The sequence below is a fragment of the Rhinopithecus roxellana genome, chromosome 19 (assembly GCF_007565055.1).
Source record: "Rhinopithecus roxellana isolate Shanxi Qingling chromosome 19, ASM756505v1, whole genome shotgun sequence".
NCBI lineage: Eukaryota > Metazoa > Chordata > Mammalia > Primates > Cercopithecidae > Rhinopithecus > Rhinopithecus roxellana.
This window is the reverse complement of record NC_044567.1, coordinates 62,241,186-62,259,635: the sequence shown is the minus strand read 5'-3', so window position 1 is coordinate 62,259,635 and position 18,450 is coordinate 62,241,186. Positions and strand designations below refer to the sequence as shown.

The 18,450-nt window shown below is 48.0% G+C and overlaps 1 protein-coding gene across 1 annotated transcript in view; it reads left to right on the top strand.

Annotated features, from left to right (window-relative positions):
- GRB2 (growth factor receptor bound protein 2) overlaps positions 1–14,542 on the top strand; it is an 88,580-nt gene extending 74,038 nt beyond the window's left edge. The window contains exons 3-6 of the mRNA XM_010387612.2: positions 1,614–1,711; positions 6,374–6,496; positions 10,512–10,680; positions 12,091–14,542. Of these exons, the coding sequence (XP_010385914.1) occupies positions 1,614–1,711; positions 6,374–6,496; positions 10,512–10,680; positions 12,091–12,276 (576 nt within the window). The 3' untranslated portion in view covers positions 12,277–14,542. The remainder of the gene's footprint in view (positions 1–1,613; positions 1,712–6,373; positions 6,497–10,511; positions 10,681–12,090) is intronic.
- Positions 14,543–18,450: the final 3,908 nt, after the last annotated feature.

The window sequence follows — 18,450 nt, the reverse complement described above, 5'->3', positions numbered from 1 at the left end:
ATTGTTATCACTTTTCTTTTACACTTTTTAAATATAAAGACAGGGTTTCACTGTGTTGCCCAGGCTGGTCCCAAACTCCTGGGCTAAAGCAGTCTTCCCACCTTATCCTTCCAGACTGCCAGGATTAATTATAGGTAGGACTGGCATGGTGGCTCACACCTGTAATTCCAGCACTTTGGGAGGCTGAGGCAGGAGAATCCCTTGAGTACAGGAGTTCAAGACTAGCCTGGGCAAAATAAATAAATGTAAAAATCTAAAATATAATAATAAACTTATACGTATGTGTATAGTGTAGGAAAAAGCATAGCATATCTAGAGTCCTGTACTATCCATGGTTTCAGGCACCCACTGGAGGTCTTGAAACGTGTCCATCATGGTAAGGAGGACTGCTGTATTACTGTACACATTATAGTGTCATGGCCTGGCCTATCTGCAATTCAAGAGGCAGCATTGGAGAGAACGGTCATTGGGAATATGAAAGTCTGGACGTGATGTTAGCTCTGTGGGGTCACTACCTCATAACCTGGGGTGGCCATTGGTCTGTTTTTTTACATCTGTAGAATGTAGTGGTTCAGTTACAGGATTTCCAAGGCGTTTGCCTGAATTGTGCTGGTTGATATACTTTCAGCACTATCTGACTTTAATACAGTGTGGCATTTGGGATATTGAACTGAGTAGGATTTGCCATGCTTTTTCCTTCAAATAATTGTCCCGTACGAGGGCAGGTGGTTGTCCTCAGAAGCAGCAGTGTTCTGGAGCTGTTTGGTGGTGACCCATACTTGCAGTAACCTAGAGAAGCCATGAGGGGATCAGGACTCTATCACTGTAGATTCTGGAGGTCGGTTGGAAGATCTCTAGAGGAGTCTAATAAAAGGTTCTGTAGATGCTCAGTTCTACTGTGTCACCTGGCTCTCCCAGAGAGCAGACTTTGTCTTTGTCAGGCTCCCTTAGTCTCCTTTGTGTTTGCCGTTTTCCAGAACCTCCTCTCCAGGTTTCTCTCTTAGAAAAAACAAACAAAACAAAAAAACTGGCTGGGCACAGTGGCTCACACCTGTAATCCCAGCAATTTGAAAGGCCAAGGTGGGCAGATCACCTGAGGCCAGGAGTTCAAGACCAGCCTGGCCAACATGGTGAAACCCCGTCTCTACTAAAAATACAAAAATTAGCTGGGCAATGTGGCATGCACCTGTAATCCCAGCTACTCGGGAGGCTGTGGCAGGAGAATCACCTGAACCCAGGAGGTAGAGGTTGCAGTGAGCCGAGATCGCACCACTGCGCTTCAACCTGGGCGAGAGAGCGAGACTCCGTCTGAAAAAACAAAAAAAAAGGAAAGAAAACTAACTCTTGCCATTCTTCTTTCTCCTTCCTTACTGAGGGTTTCATTGCAGATGTTTGGGAGCCTGACTTTTCATTTTCAGTGATAATTTCTGTTTCATTTTAACCGAGTTTAACATAATGCCGGTTGTTTGAAGTTACAAGGAGTCTCATATCTGTATAACTGATAATACTTTGAATGAAAGCGTTCACAAACCTAAAAGACAGCATAATTGTAACTACCTTTTTAAAAGGAAAAGGAAATGATTGGGGTTTTTTGTTGTCTTATTTCTTTTCAGGTTTTGAACGAAGAATGTGATCAGAACTGGTACAAGGCAGAGCTTAATGGAAAAGACGGCTTCATTCCCAAGAACTACATAGAAATGAAACCACATCCGTAAGTTGAGTTCCATTAGTCTTGCAAGGGTTGGACCCACCTCCTTGTTTCAAACATTCTTTTTAAAACTGAGATCACTGGGATGGATGTCATACTTTTTATTCACGTTTCTAGGGAATTAACAAAGGATATTGATTGTGCATGTTAACAGTATATAATAATATATAATAGTCAATAATATTATATGTTTTAGATCGATAATGTCAATTTAAAGCTTTCAGTGATCTTCAAAAATAAAACAATAGTTGTGCGGGTCCGTAATTCTTTTTCTGTTCAACATGTCTCAGGGCCAGATGTGTTTCATAATTCTGCATTTTTTTGAGTTTTAGGAAAGGTACTTAGATGATTTTGTGTTTATATGTGCTAATCCTGTGTGACAGTATCTTAATATCTTTGTATCCCCAGAGCACAGTGCTTGGCATCTAATAGTTCTCAATACATGTTTATCCTAGTGTTCCTACTTACGAGAGAACAAAATATGCTGTCCTCAGGCTGCTGGGAGCAGTGAATATTTTTAATTTTTTTCAGAAGCTACCCCTGCCACGATTTTATTGATAACGCAACATAGTGGAACCCCAGGAGCCCCTGCAGACCACTGTCCTCCCATCCTCACCCACCCCTCATTCACGGGCCCTGCTGCTAGCACAGAAGCAGTTGTTGGCTTGCCTTGCAGGTGTGTCAGGGGAGCCGAGGCTTTCCACGCTCAGACTAGAATGCCATTGGACGTTGTCCGCTTGCTTTTACGCCAGCTGGTGGCGGAGACTTTCAGGTAGCTTGTTGCATCTTGAGTGAGAGGGCCCCGTTGGATCACAGCACATCTCCCCAGGTCCTATATAAGTCACATAATATATGAACTTCTGTTTCCTTCAGTCGTCCTAAAAAGAAACTGTAGGTCAAGCTTTGGCTGAACTTTTTCTGTGAAGAGCCAGATAGCAAGTAATTTGGGCTTTGTGGGCCGCACACAGTCCTGTCAAATATTTCTCGTAAAAATTTTCTTTTAACAATCGAGTAGAAATTTTAAAAACAGTCTTAGGGCCGGGCGTGGTGGCTCAAGCCTGTAATCCCAGCACTTTGGGAGGCCAAGACGGTCGGATCATGAGGTCAGGAGATCGAGACCATCCTGGCTAATACGGTGAAACCCCGTCTCTACTAAAAAATACAAAAAACTAGCCGGGCGACGAGGCAGGCGCCTGTAGTCCCAGCTACTCGGGAGGCTGAGACAGGAGAATGGCGTGAACCCGGGAGGCGGAGCTTGCAGTGAGCTGAGATCCGGCCACTGCACTCCAGCCTGGGCGGCAGAGCAAGACTCCGTCTCAAAAAAAAAAAAAAAAAAAAAAAAAAAAAAAACAGTCTTAGGTTATGGGCACATTTAGGCCAAAGGCCATTGTTTGCTGGCTCCTTCATTAGATCCAAACACAACATCGACTTCAGTTCCCTTTTATTTTCATATGTTCAGATTGAAAGGGAATTCAACAGAGCATCATACTATACTTCTTATATGACATGCCTGTGCCTCGAAATTCTTATTTTTCTTCAGTGTTTCGGGTAACACAGGCATTTAAATCTGACTGTTGAGGAAAGATAGGAAAGGCTACCTTCTTTGGAAAGTTGTAGTTACTGCCAGGCTGACTGGGACAGTCACTCCCTTGCCTTGACCTTTTGCCCCCACTATGAAGAACTTTAGAAGAATTGATTGAGAAGCGCCCAGCACAGGCTCAGCTGTGTTGTTATTTTCAGACTCTGGCCAAAGGTTGGGCAGTGCTTAGCCACTCTGAGCTCTGAAAAGGCAACTAGCAACTGAAAAACCCTTATTTATTCAGGTCTACCATATTGCTGACAAAGAGCATGCTTGTGCCTGTGTAGGGTGCGGCCTTGCAGGCGCGGTTGCTGTTGTATAGGGCTGCTCTGTGACTGGATGCTCGTGTGTATAGGGTCAGGGTCTGTACCAGGCCTTCTCCCCATCCTACCACCTCCTGGTTTTTTTTGTTTTTTTTTGTTGGGGGGTAGGGGGCGGGGGTTATGGAGGAAGAGGGAAGCATAAAATGGAACACCGTGTCAATTAATACAGCATTCAAGTTAACAAATTAGACACAGACCACAAAATGATTGTTCGCATTAGTGCTGCAGCGTGAGTTGTATATGCTTGAGGGGTGGATCCAAATATGTGCTTTTCACGTTCAATGCATATGGATGGGAGCCTATAGGATGTAGTAAAGAATTATATTGGAAAATTAGCCTTCTCCCCCCACCCCCTTAGCTCTCACCCTTGCTATTTCTGTTGTGTAAGCCCACCTTTTTTTTTTGGTTTTTGTTGTTGTTGTTGTTGTTGTTCTTTTTATGAGACAGAGTCTTGCTCTGTCGCGCAGGCTGGAGTGCAGTGGCACCATCTCAGCTCACCGCAACCTCCGCCTGCTGGGTTCAAACGGTTCTCATGCCTCAGCCTCCCGAGTAGCTGGGACTACAGGCGAGTGCCTCCACTCCCAGCAGATTTTTGTATTTTTAGTAGAGATGAGGTTTCACCATGTTGGCCAGGCTGGTCTGAAACTCCTGACCTCAAGTGATTCGCCCCACCTCAGCCTCTCAAAATGTTGGGATTACAGGTGTGAGCCACGGGTGCCCAACCTGTCCTTTTATATTTAGAGAACATTCTATTCTAGTGATATGTGATTTCTCTTGTGTGGCCTGATTTCCAGGCACTGCAGGCCCTAGCCTTGAGTTATTTGCAGAAGCAGGAGGATCTGTTATCGCAGCTCTTCAGCAGCCTGGCAGTAGAGTATGCAAAATGAGAAAGACTCCAGCAGGTAGATGTCAGACTATTCAGAGTTACTAAGGGTCCCTAGAGGCTGACACACACACACACACACACACACACACACACACGGACAAAGTTACTAAGGGAAGCTTCTAAGTGTATCCTTCCTAGCAGTTCACATCTTTCTGTTTGAATTTGAGTATAGTATATTATTTTAGGGACATCTTCCAATGTGGTTACTTATAAGTAAGATATGTAAGTTAGTCGGGCGCAGTGGCTCACGACTAATCCCAGCAGGTTGGGAGGCCGAGGCAGGCAGATCTCGAGGTTGGGAATTCAAGACCAGCCTGGCCAATATGGTGAAACCCCGTCTCTACTAAAAATACAAAAATTAGCCGGGCATGGTGGTAGCCACCTGTAATCCCAGCTACTGGGGAAGCTGAGGCAGAATTGCTTCACCAGGAGGTGAAGGTTGCAGTGAGCCAAGATCGTGCCACTGCACTCCAGCCTGGGCGACAGAGTGAGACTTGTCTAAAAAAAAAAAAAACAGCCCAGGCGCAGTGGCTCACACCTGTAATCCCAGCACTTTGGGAGGCCAAGGCAGACGGATCAACAAGGTTAGGAGATCGAGACCATCCTGGCTAACATGGTGAAACCCCATCTTTACTAAAAATACAAAATATTAGCTGGGCATGGTGGTGGACCTCTATAGTCCTAGCTACTCAGCTGCTTGGGAGGCTGAGACAAGAGAATGGCGTGAACCCGGGAGGCAGAGCTTGTAGTGAGCCGAGATCACGCCACTGCACTCCAGCCTGGGCAACAGAGTGAGACTCCGTCTGAAAAAAAATAAATAAATAAAAGATACATAAGTTGGATTTACAACTTTAATGGACTAGCTGGTCCATTAAAAGGACTTTTGATATTAAATTAGCATATTAAATGAATGCCAGTTTCCATGTAAATAGGTCTTTATTTGCTATAACTTTTGCTTTTAAAATTGATAACTAAAGACAATTTTGAGAAGAGAACATGATTTTCACAGTTTCTCCTTCCTAATTAGTTATAGTTTTCATTTGAAGTAGCCGGGCAGCTTGACTTCAAGCTCTTGTAGAAGTGTTCCTCTCCTCTTCCTCTTGATAAGCCACAGCCAGTTGCTTCACAGTTTTTCATTAATTTAGCCACTTTTTCTTCTGGCCAAGGTGAATCAGCAATTGGGAACAAGAGTCTGCAGCTTGCCTCAAAAATCTGAATTTTGCAGCTAACTGCTGCACATATGGTAAATTAGAATATTCCTAGTGGCTTCTGAAAGCTGAACTCTGAGCAGTGACCACAGAGGCAGGCCTTGAGAGGAATGCTGACCTTAGTTACTGGTAGAGGCACCCTCATACCGTCTGAACCTTTTGCTTTTGGGCTGTTAACAGAAGTAACCCTGCCTCCAGCTCCTGGCCGTCCAGCTTTCCTCCCCACTTTCGCTTAGTCCCACTGTGGTGAAGCTATGACCTTATCACATGGCTGCAGGAAGGGGCCAGTTTCTCCTTGGCCAGTTCATCCCGTACACCAAACCCAAAGGCCTGAACTTTTCCCCAGACACCTTTGTCATGAGTCAGTAGGGAGTCCAGGGCGCTTTGACCTGGAAGACCCATTTTCAAATGTCTTCCTCTATAGAAAGTGACCCATGGTTAGTGCCTTGGGTGAGTCGCTTTCTGGGAAATGGAGTAGGGTAAAGACCTTTGAAGGTCCATCTCTGGGGACGTGACCCAATGTCGATCTTGGGCACTGTGAGGCTGGAGGATGAGGAGGGAGGCCCCTTCCTCTGGCAAGGAGTGTTGTGTTACTCAAATTTCGAAGCCTGGATATCCCGTTTTCTTTGTGGGGAAGCAGATGTTGACCAGCTTGCCTTCCTTCCTTAGGTGGTTTTTTGGCAAAATCCCCAGAGCCAAGGCAGAAGAAATGCTTAGCAAACAGCGGCACGATGGGGCCTTTCTTATCCGAGAGAGTGAGAGCGCTCCTGGGGACTTCTCCCTCTCTGTCAAGTAAGTATTTCCTGCTGCAGTTGCCTGGAATTCTGTCTCTGACTGATCCAAATTGTGAAGCCATCGGTCAGGTGCCTGGCTACACACAAAATGGTGGAGGCTTAGCCTAAACAGTATCTTCATTTCACATTAAAATCCTAATTTCTGGCTCCTCTCAAAATGAGTTCTAGAAGCACTGGATGTAGATTCCCATGTGGACACAGCCTTCAGGAGGTAAGCAGCAGCTCCCTGCGGCCAGCCGGAGCCTGCCAGTTTTCCCCAGTGCCCAGCACTCCAGAGCTTCTGCCCTCTGAGGGATTGCCGCAGTTCTCTCAAATGAAATAGTGGAGCGCCTGTCAGCTGCCTTGGCTTACCTTGCTCAGATCCCCTGGCTTAAATCCACCAGCCCCATCCTAGGCCCTCACAGTCACTTAAGAAGGCTGCTGCAGAGGATTTGGGGCTTGCATTTCCCGGTGGAAAGTTGAGGTGTGAAAGGGAGCAGGTAAGCAGGGAATGGAGAAGACAAGAAGTTCTGCCGCCATGGAGAATTGTGGAGAATAGAAATCAGCACTTGAAGATTCTCAACAATTCGCACCTCATCTGTGAAGTCAGGATTTTGAATTAAATTGTTATTTCTATATGTTTTTTACTTCAGTTCTTTTCTAGTTAATGTATTATCATAGGACCCTCCTCAGGAGTCTGACAGATCATTTCATCACTTACATATAAAGAAGTGATTAGATTCAACATTCAGATCACTACTTAATTTACATTACATTAAGATTGTTTTTGAATGGGGGCTGTCAAACCACTTTCCTTTTATTTTATTTTATTATTTATTTATTCATTTTTGAAACAGAGTCTCGCTTTGTCCCCTAGGCTGGAGTGCAATGGCATGCCTCGGCACACTGCAACCTCCACCTCCCAGGCTCAAGCAGTTCTCCCTGCCTGACCCTCCTGAGTACCTGGAATTACAGGTGCCTGGCATCACGCCCAGCTAATTTTTTTGTGTTTTTAGTAGAGATGGGGTTTCACCATATTGGTCAGGCTGATCTCGAATTCCTGACCTCAGGTGATCACCCACCTCGGCCTCCCAAAGTGCTGGGATTACAGGCGGGAGCCACCGCGCCCGGCCACCATTTCCCATTTACAACTGATGTAATGTGTGAGACTTTTCCATTTCAAAAATGAACTGACCAACCTGGCCAACATGGTGAAACCCCATCTCTACTAAAAATAGAAAATAATGCAGGCATAGTGGCACACACCGGTACGCCCAGCAACTCAGGAGGTTAAAGCCAGAGAATCAGTCGAATCCAGGAGGCGGAGGTTGTAGTGAGGCGAGATGGTGCCATTGCACTTCAGCCTGGGCGACGAGCAAAACTCTGTCTCAAAAAAATAAAAAAAGGGTGGGGGCAGTGGCTCACACCTGTAATCCAGCACTTTAGGAGGCCGAGGCAGGTGGATCACCTGAGGTCAGGAGTTTGAGACCAGCCTGGCCAACATGGTGAAACCCTGTCTCTGCTAAAAAAAAAAATGCAAAAATGGCCTGGGCTTGGTAGCATGCATGTGCCTGTAATCCCAGCTACTCAGGAGGCTGAGACAGGAGAATCACTTGAACCCGGGAGGAGGATGAGCCGAGATCACGCCACTACACTCCAGCCTGAGTGACAGAGCAAGACTGTCTCTCAAAAAAAAGAACGAATGAATGAACTGAGTATCTTATTTGGTTTTAGAACCACTTAATGTGTGATTAAAATGTAGATTTTTTTTTGAAATGTAGATTTTAAATTTATAGTTGTGGCCCAGCATGGTGGCTCAAGCCTGTAATTCCAGCACTTTGGGAGGCGGAGGCGGGTGAATTGCCTGAGCTCAGGAGTTCACGACCAGCCTGAGCAACATGGCAAAACCCCATCTCTGCAAAAATCAAAAATTAGCCAGGCGTGGTGGCTCTTGCCTGTAGTCTTCAGCTGTTTTGGCAAGATCACACCACTGCACTCCAGCCTGGGTGAAAGAGCGAGACTCCATCTTTAAAAAACAAAAGAAAAGAAAAACTGTCACCTGTCTTTCTTTAGTTTTATGCTGACCCAAATGTAACTGAAACCGTATAAAATGAGGGGAACAAGCGATAAATCACTGGGTGGTGGTCAAAACCACGGGAGCAGCCGCGTGCTCGGCTGGAGGCTGCCTGTTTGCTCAGCAGAAGCTCTCAAACTTCCATTTTCTCAAGTAGAATCTTTTAAGGATTTAATGCATTTATTGTTTTAGAAGCAAAGCAGATGTCATGACTCTCTTTAACAACACACACACACCTTTGCAAAAGAGGTTCAAGAATCAACAGTCTTCGGATGTTTCTTAGTTTTAGGATGTTTTAAGCCTGTGACTTGAAACACAGTAGTTAATAAGCTGCTCATTATTGGGGCCCTGGGCTCTTTTAGAAACCACCTGCATTGCATGGGTGGAAGTGGGCCTCTGTGGGGCCAGAAGTGCCGTGGAATATACCCTTGCTAATGAAGCTTTCAGAACTTCCACATTTTGTCTTACATATAAAGCAGTATTTTTTCCAAATGCGGGGCATCTTGTACTCAGTGGCTTCCTTGAAGCTCAGTGCTGCCACCTGCTGGATTGATTTTCTGAAGCCTTTAGTTTCCCTCAGCTGAAAGACTGAAGGAGAGGAGGGACTCCATTCATTGAACAAGCACTCTGGGAGAAGGCCTTTTTTTTTTTTTTTTTTTTTTTTGAAACGGAGTCTCATTTGTCGCCCAGACTGGAGTACGGTGGCCAAATCTTGGCTCGCTGCAAGCTTTGCCTCCTGGGTGCAAGCGATTCTCCTGCCTCAGCCTCCTGAGTAGCTGGGACTACAGGCACATGCACATGCCACCACACCCGGCTAAATTTTTGTATTTTTAGTAGAGACGGGGTTTCACCATGTTAGCCAAGATGGTCTCGATCTCCTGACCTTGTGATCCGCCCACCTCGGCCTCCCAAAGTGCTGGGATTACAGGCGTGAGCCACCGCACCCGGCTGAGAATGCCTTTTTGAGTGCCTGGCCAGGTGAACAGGACAGGCAGAAGCGCCCTGGCTGGGCTGGTGTTCTAGCCAAATATCCTGTGACGGACCCTGTGAGCTAGTACCAGCCAGCCACACTGTTGCCGGTTTTGCTAGCCAGTGTAAAAGGGTGTGATCTGGTGATGGAGAAGCTTTTGGGTTTCGAAGCCTGGGCCTCTTTTATTGTCCCAGTATGTCCTTTCGTTCAGAGACCTTTTCCCCATGAGTGGACCTAAAATTCCTGAACGGAAAACATGACTTTGAACTATTCCCAGTTACGAGAGAATTGTTGAAAGTATTTCCAGCCCTCCTCACCTTCTTCCTGCATATACATTTTAATTATTTTTTGATTCAAAGGAAGTTAAGTCACACTTCTTTGTCTTAAGTAAGGCTTTTTTATTTGTTAGGGTTCAGGGCACATGGACTGTTCGTTTCTTTTTTTTGAGACAGAGTTTCACTCTTGTTACCCAGGCTGGAGTGCAGTGGTGCAATCTCAGCTCACTACAACCTCCGCCTCCTGAGTTCAAGTGATTCTCCTGCCTTGGCGTCCCGAGTAGCCGGGATTACAGGCATGCACCACCACGCCCAGCTACTTTTGTATTTTTAGTAGAGATGAGGTTTCTCCATGTTGGTCAGGCTGGTCTCGAACTCCTGACCTCAGGTGATCTGCCCGCCTTGGCCTCCAAAGTGTTGGGATTACAGATGTGAGCCACCGTGCCCGGCCTGGACTCTATCTTACAAACATCTTCAGAATGAGAGTGACTGATGGCCTGTCCCTGTCTGGTTTGTTCATGTTGTCCCGGTGCCCATCAGTCATAGGGAGGGGTCTGTCCCAGGGACACACAGTGAGGAAACTTGTTACTCTTCAGTCCCTGAGGAGTGCTGCCGGGACAGTGGTTCTCTCGAGATATCGCTTATATGGGCAGATAGCCTTCGATGTGCCAGGTTAGAGCCTTTAGCCGGTCCATGTGCTCTCTGACCCTCCCAGGTTTGGAAACGATGTGCAGCACTTCAAGGTGCTCCGAGACGGAGCCGGCAAGTACTTCCTCTGGGTGGTGAAGTTCAATTCTTTGAATGAGCTGGTGGATTATCACAGATCTACATCTGTCTCCAGAAACCAGCAGATATTCCTGCGGGACATAGAACAGGTGCCACAGGTAAGCCTCATCAGGTTGAGATGGGATCATTTTAGAAATTAAGAATAGCTCCTCAGGCCGGGCGCAGTGGCTCAAGCCTGTAATCCCAGCACTTTGGGAGGCTGAGACGGGCGGATCACGAGGTCAGGAGATCGAGATCATCCTGGCTAACACGGTGAAACCCCGTCTCTACTAAAAAATAAAAAAACTAGCCGGGCGCGGTGGCGGGCGCCTGTAGTCCCAGCTACTCGGGAGGCTGAGGCAGGAGAATAGCGTGAACCCGGGAGGCGGAGCTTGCAGTGAGCTGAGATCCAGCCACTGCACTCCAGCCTGGGCGACAGAGCGAGACTCCGTCTCAAAAAAAAAAAAAAAAAGAATAGCTCCTCAGTGTGCATTCCTGTGGGAAAGGGGAGGTGACCCTCAATCAACATGCAGGCGCCCTTCAGGGATTGCCACTGGGGCTTCTGTGCTCGTTACTGAATGCATTACCTTCCATTCACACTAAAAATTTCTTGTTTCTGGCCCAGTGTAGTAGCTCACGCCAGTAATCCCAGCACTTTGGGAGGCTGAGGCAGGCAGATCACTTGAGGTCAGGAGCTTGAGACTAGCCTGGCCAACATGGTGAAACCCTGTCTCTACTAAAAATACAAAAATTAGCCGGATGTGGTGGCGCCCACCTGCACTCGGGAAGCTGAGATGGAAAAATCGCTTGAACCCGGGAGGTGGAGGTTGCAGTGAGCTGAGATTGTACCACTGCACTCCAACCTGGATGAGATAGGGAGACTGCATCTCAAAAAAAAAAAGAAAGGAAAAGATTTGTTGTTTTAAATACAAGGTTTTTGCTTTTCCAGAGGCAATGTGTAGCCAGCTTGCCAGTCTCTCTAGGGAGGTGGTCTTTAACACACCCACCCAAAGATCCTGTCCCTGGAGGCAAATTATGAGGAAAACTATGCTTGTGAGGGAGTGGGGTCGGCACCGTTCCTGTCCCTCAAGCCCTGGTCATAAATTAAAGTTAGAGTCCCTTATGTTATTCGAGCTCCAGAACTTTAGGCTCTAATACCTTAAGGGTGTGGTAGAAGGGATTTGCAGATTCTGGGCCCACAGCCTAAACACAGACGGCTGTTTCTAAAGAACTTTCCCCTCCAAGCACTGCCTGCCCTCTACTTGATAATACACGGCACAGTTGGCCACCCTCCTCTGGGAGACATACTCTAGCATTTTCTGAGCACTGGGAAAGATCACACTAAACCCGCTTGGCCTGTAAACTTAGAATAGGTAAGAATAAACGGGGGGTTGGGAGATGGGAGGTGTGTTTAGGAAACATGGAGAATTTGGCACGCATTCGTTTCCCCCTGGAACCCATCTGGCCTCGGAGGTGGCCGGCCACAGACCAGGAATGCAATGTGGGTTTTTCCTGCTCCTGTTTTGCAGCAGCCGACATACGTCCAGGCCCTCTTTGACTTTGATCCCCAGGAGGATGGAGAGCTGGGCTTCCGCCGGGGAGATTTTATCCATGTCATGGATAACTCAGACCCCAACTGGTGGAAAGGAGCTTGCCACGGGCAGACCGGCATGTTTCCCCGCAATTACGTCACCCCTGTGAACCGGAACGTCTAAGAATCAAGAAGCAATTATTTAAAGAAAGTGAAAAATGTAAAACACATACAAAAGAATTAAACCCACAAGCTGCCACTAACAGCAGCCTGTGAGGGAGTGCAGAACACCTGGCCGGGTCACCCTGTGACCCTCTCACTTTGGTTGGAACTTTAGGGGGTGGGAGGGGGCGTTGGATTTAAAAATGCCAAAACTTACCTATAAATTAAGAAGAGTTTTTATTACAAATTTTCACTGCTGCTCCTCTTTCCCCTCCTTTGCCCTTTTTTTCATCCTTTTTTCTCTTCTGTCCATCAGTGCATGACGTTTAAGGCCACGTATAGTCCTAGCTGACGCCAATAATAAAAGACAAGAAACCAAGTGGGCTGGTATTCTCTCTATGCAAATGTCTGCTTTAGTTGGAATGACTGAAAGAAGAACTACCGTTTCCGTGTTCTTCGTATATACACACAAAAAGGAGCGGGCAGGGCAGCTGGACGCCTTTGCCGTTTAACTTCCTCCAGAGGAGGGGGCTTGTAGGAATCTGCCTTCCAGCCCAGACCCCCGGTGTATTTTGTCCAAGTTGGCAGTAGAGTGGGGTAGAAGGAAAGGACGTCACTGCCTCCATGGCTTCCCTAGAAAGCCTACCTGGGTCGGGCAGCGCGGTGGCTCATGCCTGTAATCCGGCACTTTGGGAAGCCAAGGTGGGTGGATCACGAAGTCAGGAGTTCGAGACCAACCTAGCCAACATGGCAAAACCCTGTCTGTACTAAAAATACAAAAATTAGCTGGGTGTGGTGGCGTGTGCCTGTAATCCCAGCTACTTGGGAGCCTGAGGCAGGAGAATCGCTTGAACCTGGGAGGTGGAGGTTGCAGTGAGCCGAGACCATGCCATTGTACTCCAGCCTGGGTGACAGAGCAAGGCTCCATCTCAAAAAAAAAAAAAAAAGCCCACCCGAAAGCCTGTCTCTCTCTGCTCTGTTGGCCCTTCCAGTGGGATTGTCAAGCATGTGGTTTTTTCATAGTGCCTTTTTCCTTATTTCAAGGGTTGCTTCTGAGTGGTGGTGTTCTTTGTTTTGTTTTTGTTTTTTTTTCATTTGTTTTGTTTTAAAATAAGTTAAAGACAGTACAGAGCTTTTCAGCCAATTTGTCTCCTACTCTGTGTAAATATTTTTCCCTTGGGGCAGGGTAGAGCAAGGGAGACAAGCAGGAGTGGAAGGTGAGGCGGCTTTAAGCTCCAGCTTTAAGGTTTGTGAGCCCCTTGGGGGTTCAGGTAACTGCTTGCCTAGGTTGCAGTGTGAGTGTGACAGGCCACCGGGGCAAGAGGGAAGGTGACCACCCAGCTCTCCCACATCCCACTGGATCTGGCTTACAGGGGGTTGGAAGCCTGTCCTCACTGTCTCGGGGGTTGTGGCCCCCGCCCCATCACTATATGCACCCCTGGAACCAGCAAGTCCCAGACAAGGAGAGCGAAGGAGGAAGTCATGGGAACGCAGCCTCCAGTTGTAGCAGGTTTCACCTTACTCCCATGCTGGAGTGCACAATGAGAGTAGTCACTTTTCACCTGTCTTGCTCTTAGATTGGGCTGTGGCTTTCATCCTGTGTCCCCTGACCTGTCCAGATGAGCGTGAGGGCAGCATTGGGAAGCCGGAGTGCTGCTTGTGCCTCCCTTGCCAGTGGGCTGTGTTGACTGCTGCTCCCCACCCCTACAGATGGTCCCAGGAAGCAGGGAGAGTTGGGGAAGGCAAGACTGGAAAGCCCAAGGCCTCGGCAGAGATCTCTGTCTTCTCTCCACTTCTGGTCCCCTGTAGTGATGTGCCTGTATCTTTTTCTCCACCCAATCCCCTTTCCATGACAAAAACAAGACTGCCTCCCTCTCTCCGGAGAGTTGGTAACAGCCTTGGGCCTTTCGGTCCCAAAGCGGCTGATGGGAGTCTCCCTCCGACTCCGGATATGAACAGGGCCTAGGCCTGGAGCGTTTGCTGTGCCAGGAGGCGGCAGCTCTTCTGGGCAGAGCCTGTCCCCGCCTTCCCTCACTCCTCATTCTGCTTCTCCTTTCCTCGCTGATGATAAAAGGAATCTGGCATTCTGCACCTGGACCATTTGATTGTTTTATTTTGGAATTGGTGTATATCATGAAGCCTTGCTGAACTAAGTTTTGTGTGTATATATTTAAAAAAAAAAAATCAGTGTTTAAAGAAAGACCTATGTACTTAATCCTTTAACTCTGCGGATAGCATTTGGTAGGTAGTGATTAACTGTGAATAATAAACATACAATGAATTCTTCACTTGGTATCTTTTTTTCCCCTTGCCTGCCTTAAAAATTTAAAAACCACCTTGGGGAGTCAGGGATCTTGGGTCCTTATTTCAGACTCGCCCAACTTACATCCCCCTAGGGTAGCATGTGGGGCTCACAGGCCCTCCTGGGAGCGATGCCCATCTTTTAGCTGTCAGGAACTCCTGGGGAGCCTGTTAACGGTACAGAATTGCAAACCCCCCCGCCATCCTCGGACATGAACTTTGAGGACACAGACATGCCCGCTGTTTCTGATGTAGAGAAACCACTGACCACGCTTTGGGGACTCTGGTCTAGACCAAGGACTTTGGGAGGATAAAGAGCTTGGCTTATTTGGTTCTCCTGTTCTCTGTGTTAAACAGGGAGAAGGACAGAAACACCTATGAAGAAACGATTTTGATGTGCTGAGTAACTAAAACCTACTTGTTTGCTCAATAGGCTGCTTTTAGGGTGAGATGAAGCATGTTTACACACACGTTGGCTACAGAGGCAAAGAATACTTAACAAAAAAGCAATGAGGGCTAGCCATGGTAGCTCATGCCTGTAATCCCAGCACTTTGGGAGGTCAAAGTGGGGGATCACTTGAGCCCAGGAGTTTGAGACCAATCTGGGCAGCATAGGGAGACTCCCTGCCTCTACAAAAAGCAAATTAGTCAGATGCAGTGGCACACGCCTGTAGTTACAATTATTTGGGAGGCTGAGGTGGATCACTTGAGCCCGGGAGGTTAAGGCTACAGTGAGCTGTGGTTGCACGACTGCACTCCAGCCTGGGCAGCAGGGTGAGACCTTGTCTCAAAAAAGTAATAAAAAAGGGCAGGCGGGGTGGCTCACTACGGTAATCCCAGCACTTTGGGAGACTGAGGCGGGTGGATCAGGTAGTCAGGAGTTCAAGACCAGCCTAGCCAACATGGTCCTGTGGTCCACTTGGGCTGGCCTCCTTGAAGCTGAGCAGAAGTTTACAAAATGGAGCTATTTAATTGAAAAGGCTGGGCATGGTGACTCATTTAGCCTCATTTGAGGCTGTTTGCTCAATTTGTCCCCTCCCTCGCATTTGACTTGATTGTTTCAGAATTAATGGGAAAATCACTGCTTTTCTGTGATCAGCAGCAGTTTGGTCACAGATTTCTTAGTGATTGTATCTCCCTCCTCAGGGATCCGGGATTCCTGGGAAGGCATCTGGGTGGGGTGCCTTGGGAATTCTCCCAACCTCTTCCAGGAGTCCTCTGGCCCGCCTGGGCGTGATTTCAGCTCACTTCAAGCTCCACCTCCTGGGTTCACACCATTCTCCCGCCTCAGCCTCCCAAGTAGCTGGGACTACAGGTGCCCTCCACCACACCTGGCTAATTTTGTTTTTGTATTTTTAGTAAAGACGGTTTCACCGTGTTAGCCAGGATGGTCTCAATCTCCTGACCTTGTGATCCACCCGCCTCGGCCTCACAAAGTGCTGGGATTACAGGCGTGAGCCACTGCACCTGGCTGGAAATACTTTTAACTTGAGATATTGTGTGTATGTGTAATAAATACAAATTCCCCAGACCAGAGCCCCATTCTATACTCACGAATAAAGAGATGCACATGGCCTAAGATGTGTTCATTGGGAGCTTCTGAAGCTTAGCCCCAGTCTGGTGGGGTCCCGGCTCCTCCCTGCAGTCAGCTGTGCCAAGGCAGATGAATCGTGCTCACCCCTAGGAAGGCTGGTGTCAGAATCCCAAATGATGGCTGTCCTTGGGGGTACTTACCACCACTGAAGAAATAAGAGTACAGGCCAGGCATGGTGGCTCACACCTGAAATCCCAGCACTTTGGGAGTTGAGGCTAGTCTTTATCTCCTTACCTGAGGTCAGGAGTTCAAGACCAGCCTGGCCAACATGGTGAAACCCCAGCTCTACTAAAAATACCAAAATTAGGTGGGTATGGTGGCAGGCATCTGTGATCGCAGCTCCTTGGGAGGCTGAGGCAGGAGAATCGCTTGAACCCAGGAGACGGAGGTTGCAGTGAGCTGAGATCATGCCATTGCACTCCAGCCTCGGCAACAGAGCAAGACTCCATCTCAAAAAAAAAAGAAGAGTACAATTCTGTGTGCCAGCAGCACCGATAGATCAATGTTACATGATAGTGATATTGATTAAGCCACTTACTGCTCAGTGCATTCCAAACACTACTTTTAAAACGAACACTTAAAAGCCATACTATACCCCGTCCAAAAAAGAAATTACTGAGATGTATTTTAAGTCTCGACTCTGGCCCATCTGAGAGCAACACTGGTCTTAGGTCTCCAAGGACAGCCTTCTTTGTTTTTTCTTTCTTCTTTTTTTTTTTTTTTTTTTTTTTTTGAGATGGAGTCTCGCTCTGTCGCCCAGGCTGGAGTGCAGTGGCCGGATCTCAGCTCACTGCAAGCTCCGCCTCCCGGGTTCCCGCCATTCTCCTGCCTCAGCCTTCCGAGTAGCTGGGACTACAGGCGCCCGCCACCACGCCCGGCTAGTTTTTTGTATTTTTTAGTAGAGACGGGGTTTCACCGTGTTAGCCAGGATGGTCTCGATCTCCTGACCTCGTGATCCGCCCGTCTCGGCCTCCCAAAGTGCTGGGATTACAGGCTTGAGCCACTGCGCCCGGCCTTTTTTTTTTTTTTTAGTTGGTATCTGGCTCTGTTGCTGGAGTACAGTGGTGTGATCTCAGCTCATTGCAATCTCCGCCTCCTGGGTACAAGCGATTCTGCTGCCTCAGCCTCCCAAGTGGCTGGAACTACAGGCACCCGCCACCACACCCAGCTAATTTTTGTATTTTTAGTAGAGATGGGGTTTCACCGTGTTGGCCAGGATGGTCTTGATCTCCTGATCTCGTGATCTGCCCACCTCGGCCTCCAAAGTGCTGGGCTTACAGGCGTGAGTCAACGGGCCCTGGCCCAGCCTTCTTTTTTAACATTCCTGGATTCGGGTTGAGAAAGCATGGCTATTGCAGCCATTCTTTGGGTGTGAGTTGTGGCGTCAGCAGTGTTGGCCTCCAAAATAGCAGCTGCCAGGTCCTGAGGGCTCGCCTCGTGCTGCAGGCCTGTGGAAGGGCCCGAGCCTGGGTGAAAGGGTGGACGTTTGCCTCCTGCTGTAACCCCACTGCTCATCCTGTGCTGTGCTAGGGAAGCAAGGGGCGAGGGGTGTACTCTTTTTCATTTACTCTGTTACGGATGTGTTGCCCACACCTATGGGGATTGTCGGTGAACGTCATTCCTGGGGCGTGTGGAATTGGAGGCACTTCTCTCCCCTCTAACTGGAGGCTGAGGAGGGCCCCCGTGTCTTCCCACACCATCAGCCACCCCTTTCCATTGCTGCATGGTGGCATTGCTGCTCTGAGTCACCCTGAAACCGGAAACTGCCCCACGGGAGCCTTCTGTCCTTGACACAGATGCACTCTTCAGTTCTGATTCTTGTATTATGCAAGCCCTTGCATGAGAGAGGCTTTCAAAGAGGAAATGCAGACAGCACAGGCTCAAAGGGAGGCTTGGAGGCAGATGGGACTTGCCCTGGGGATTGGGTGAAATGAGTTTGGACAGTGACTAATAGGACTAATAGACACCAGGGCAGGTGAGGAAGAAAGAGCCCAGGTGGGGTTTGTGGGGGCCTTGAATGCAGGCTGAGTGATGCCCATTCTGCCTGTTGACACAGGAGCCTTCGGTAGCTTTTTTTTTTTTTTTTAAACAGTCTCACTCTCACCCAACCTGGATTGCCGTGGCACAATCTCAGCTCACTGAAACCTCTGCCTCCTGGGCTCAAGCAGTTCTCCTTCTCAGCCTCCCCAGTAGCTGGGATGACAGGTGTGCGCCACCACGCCCAGCTAATTTTTGTTTTTTTTTTTTTTTTTTTTTTTTTTTTGAGGCGGAGTCTCGCTCTGTCGCCCGGACTGGAGTGCA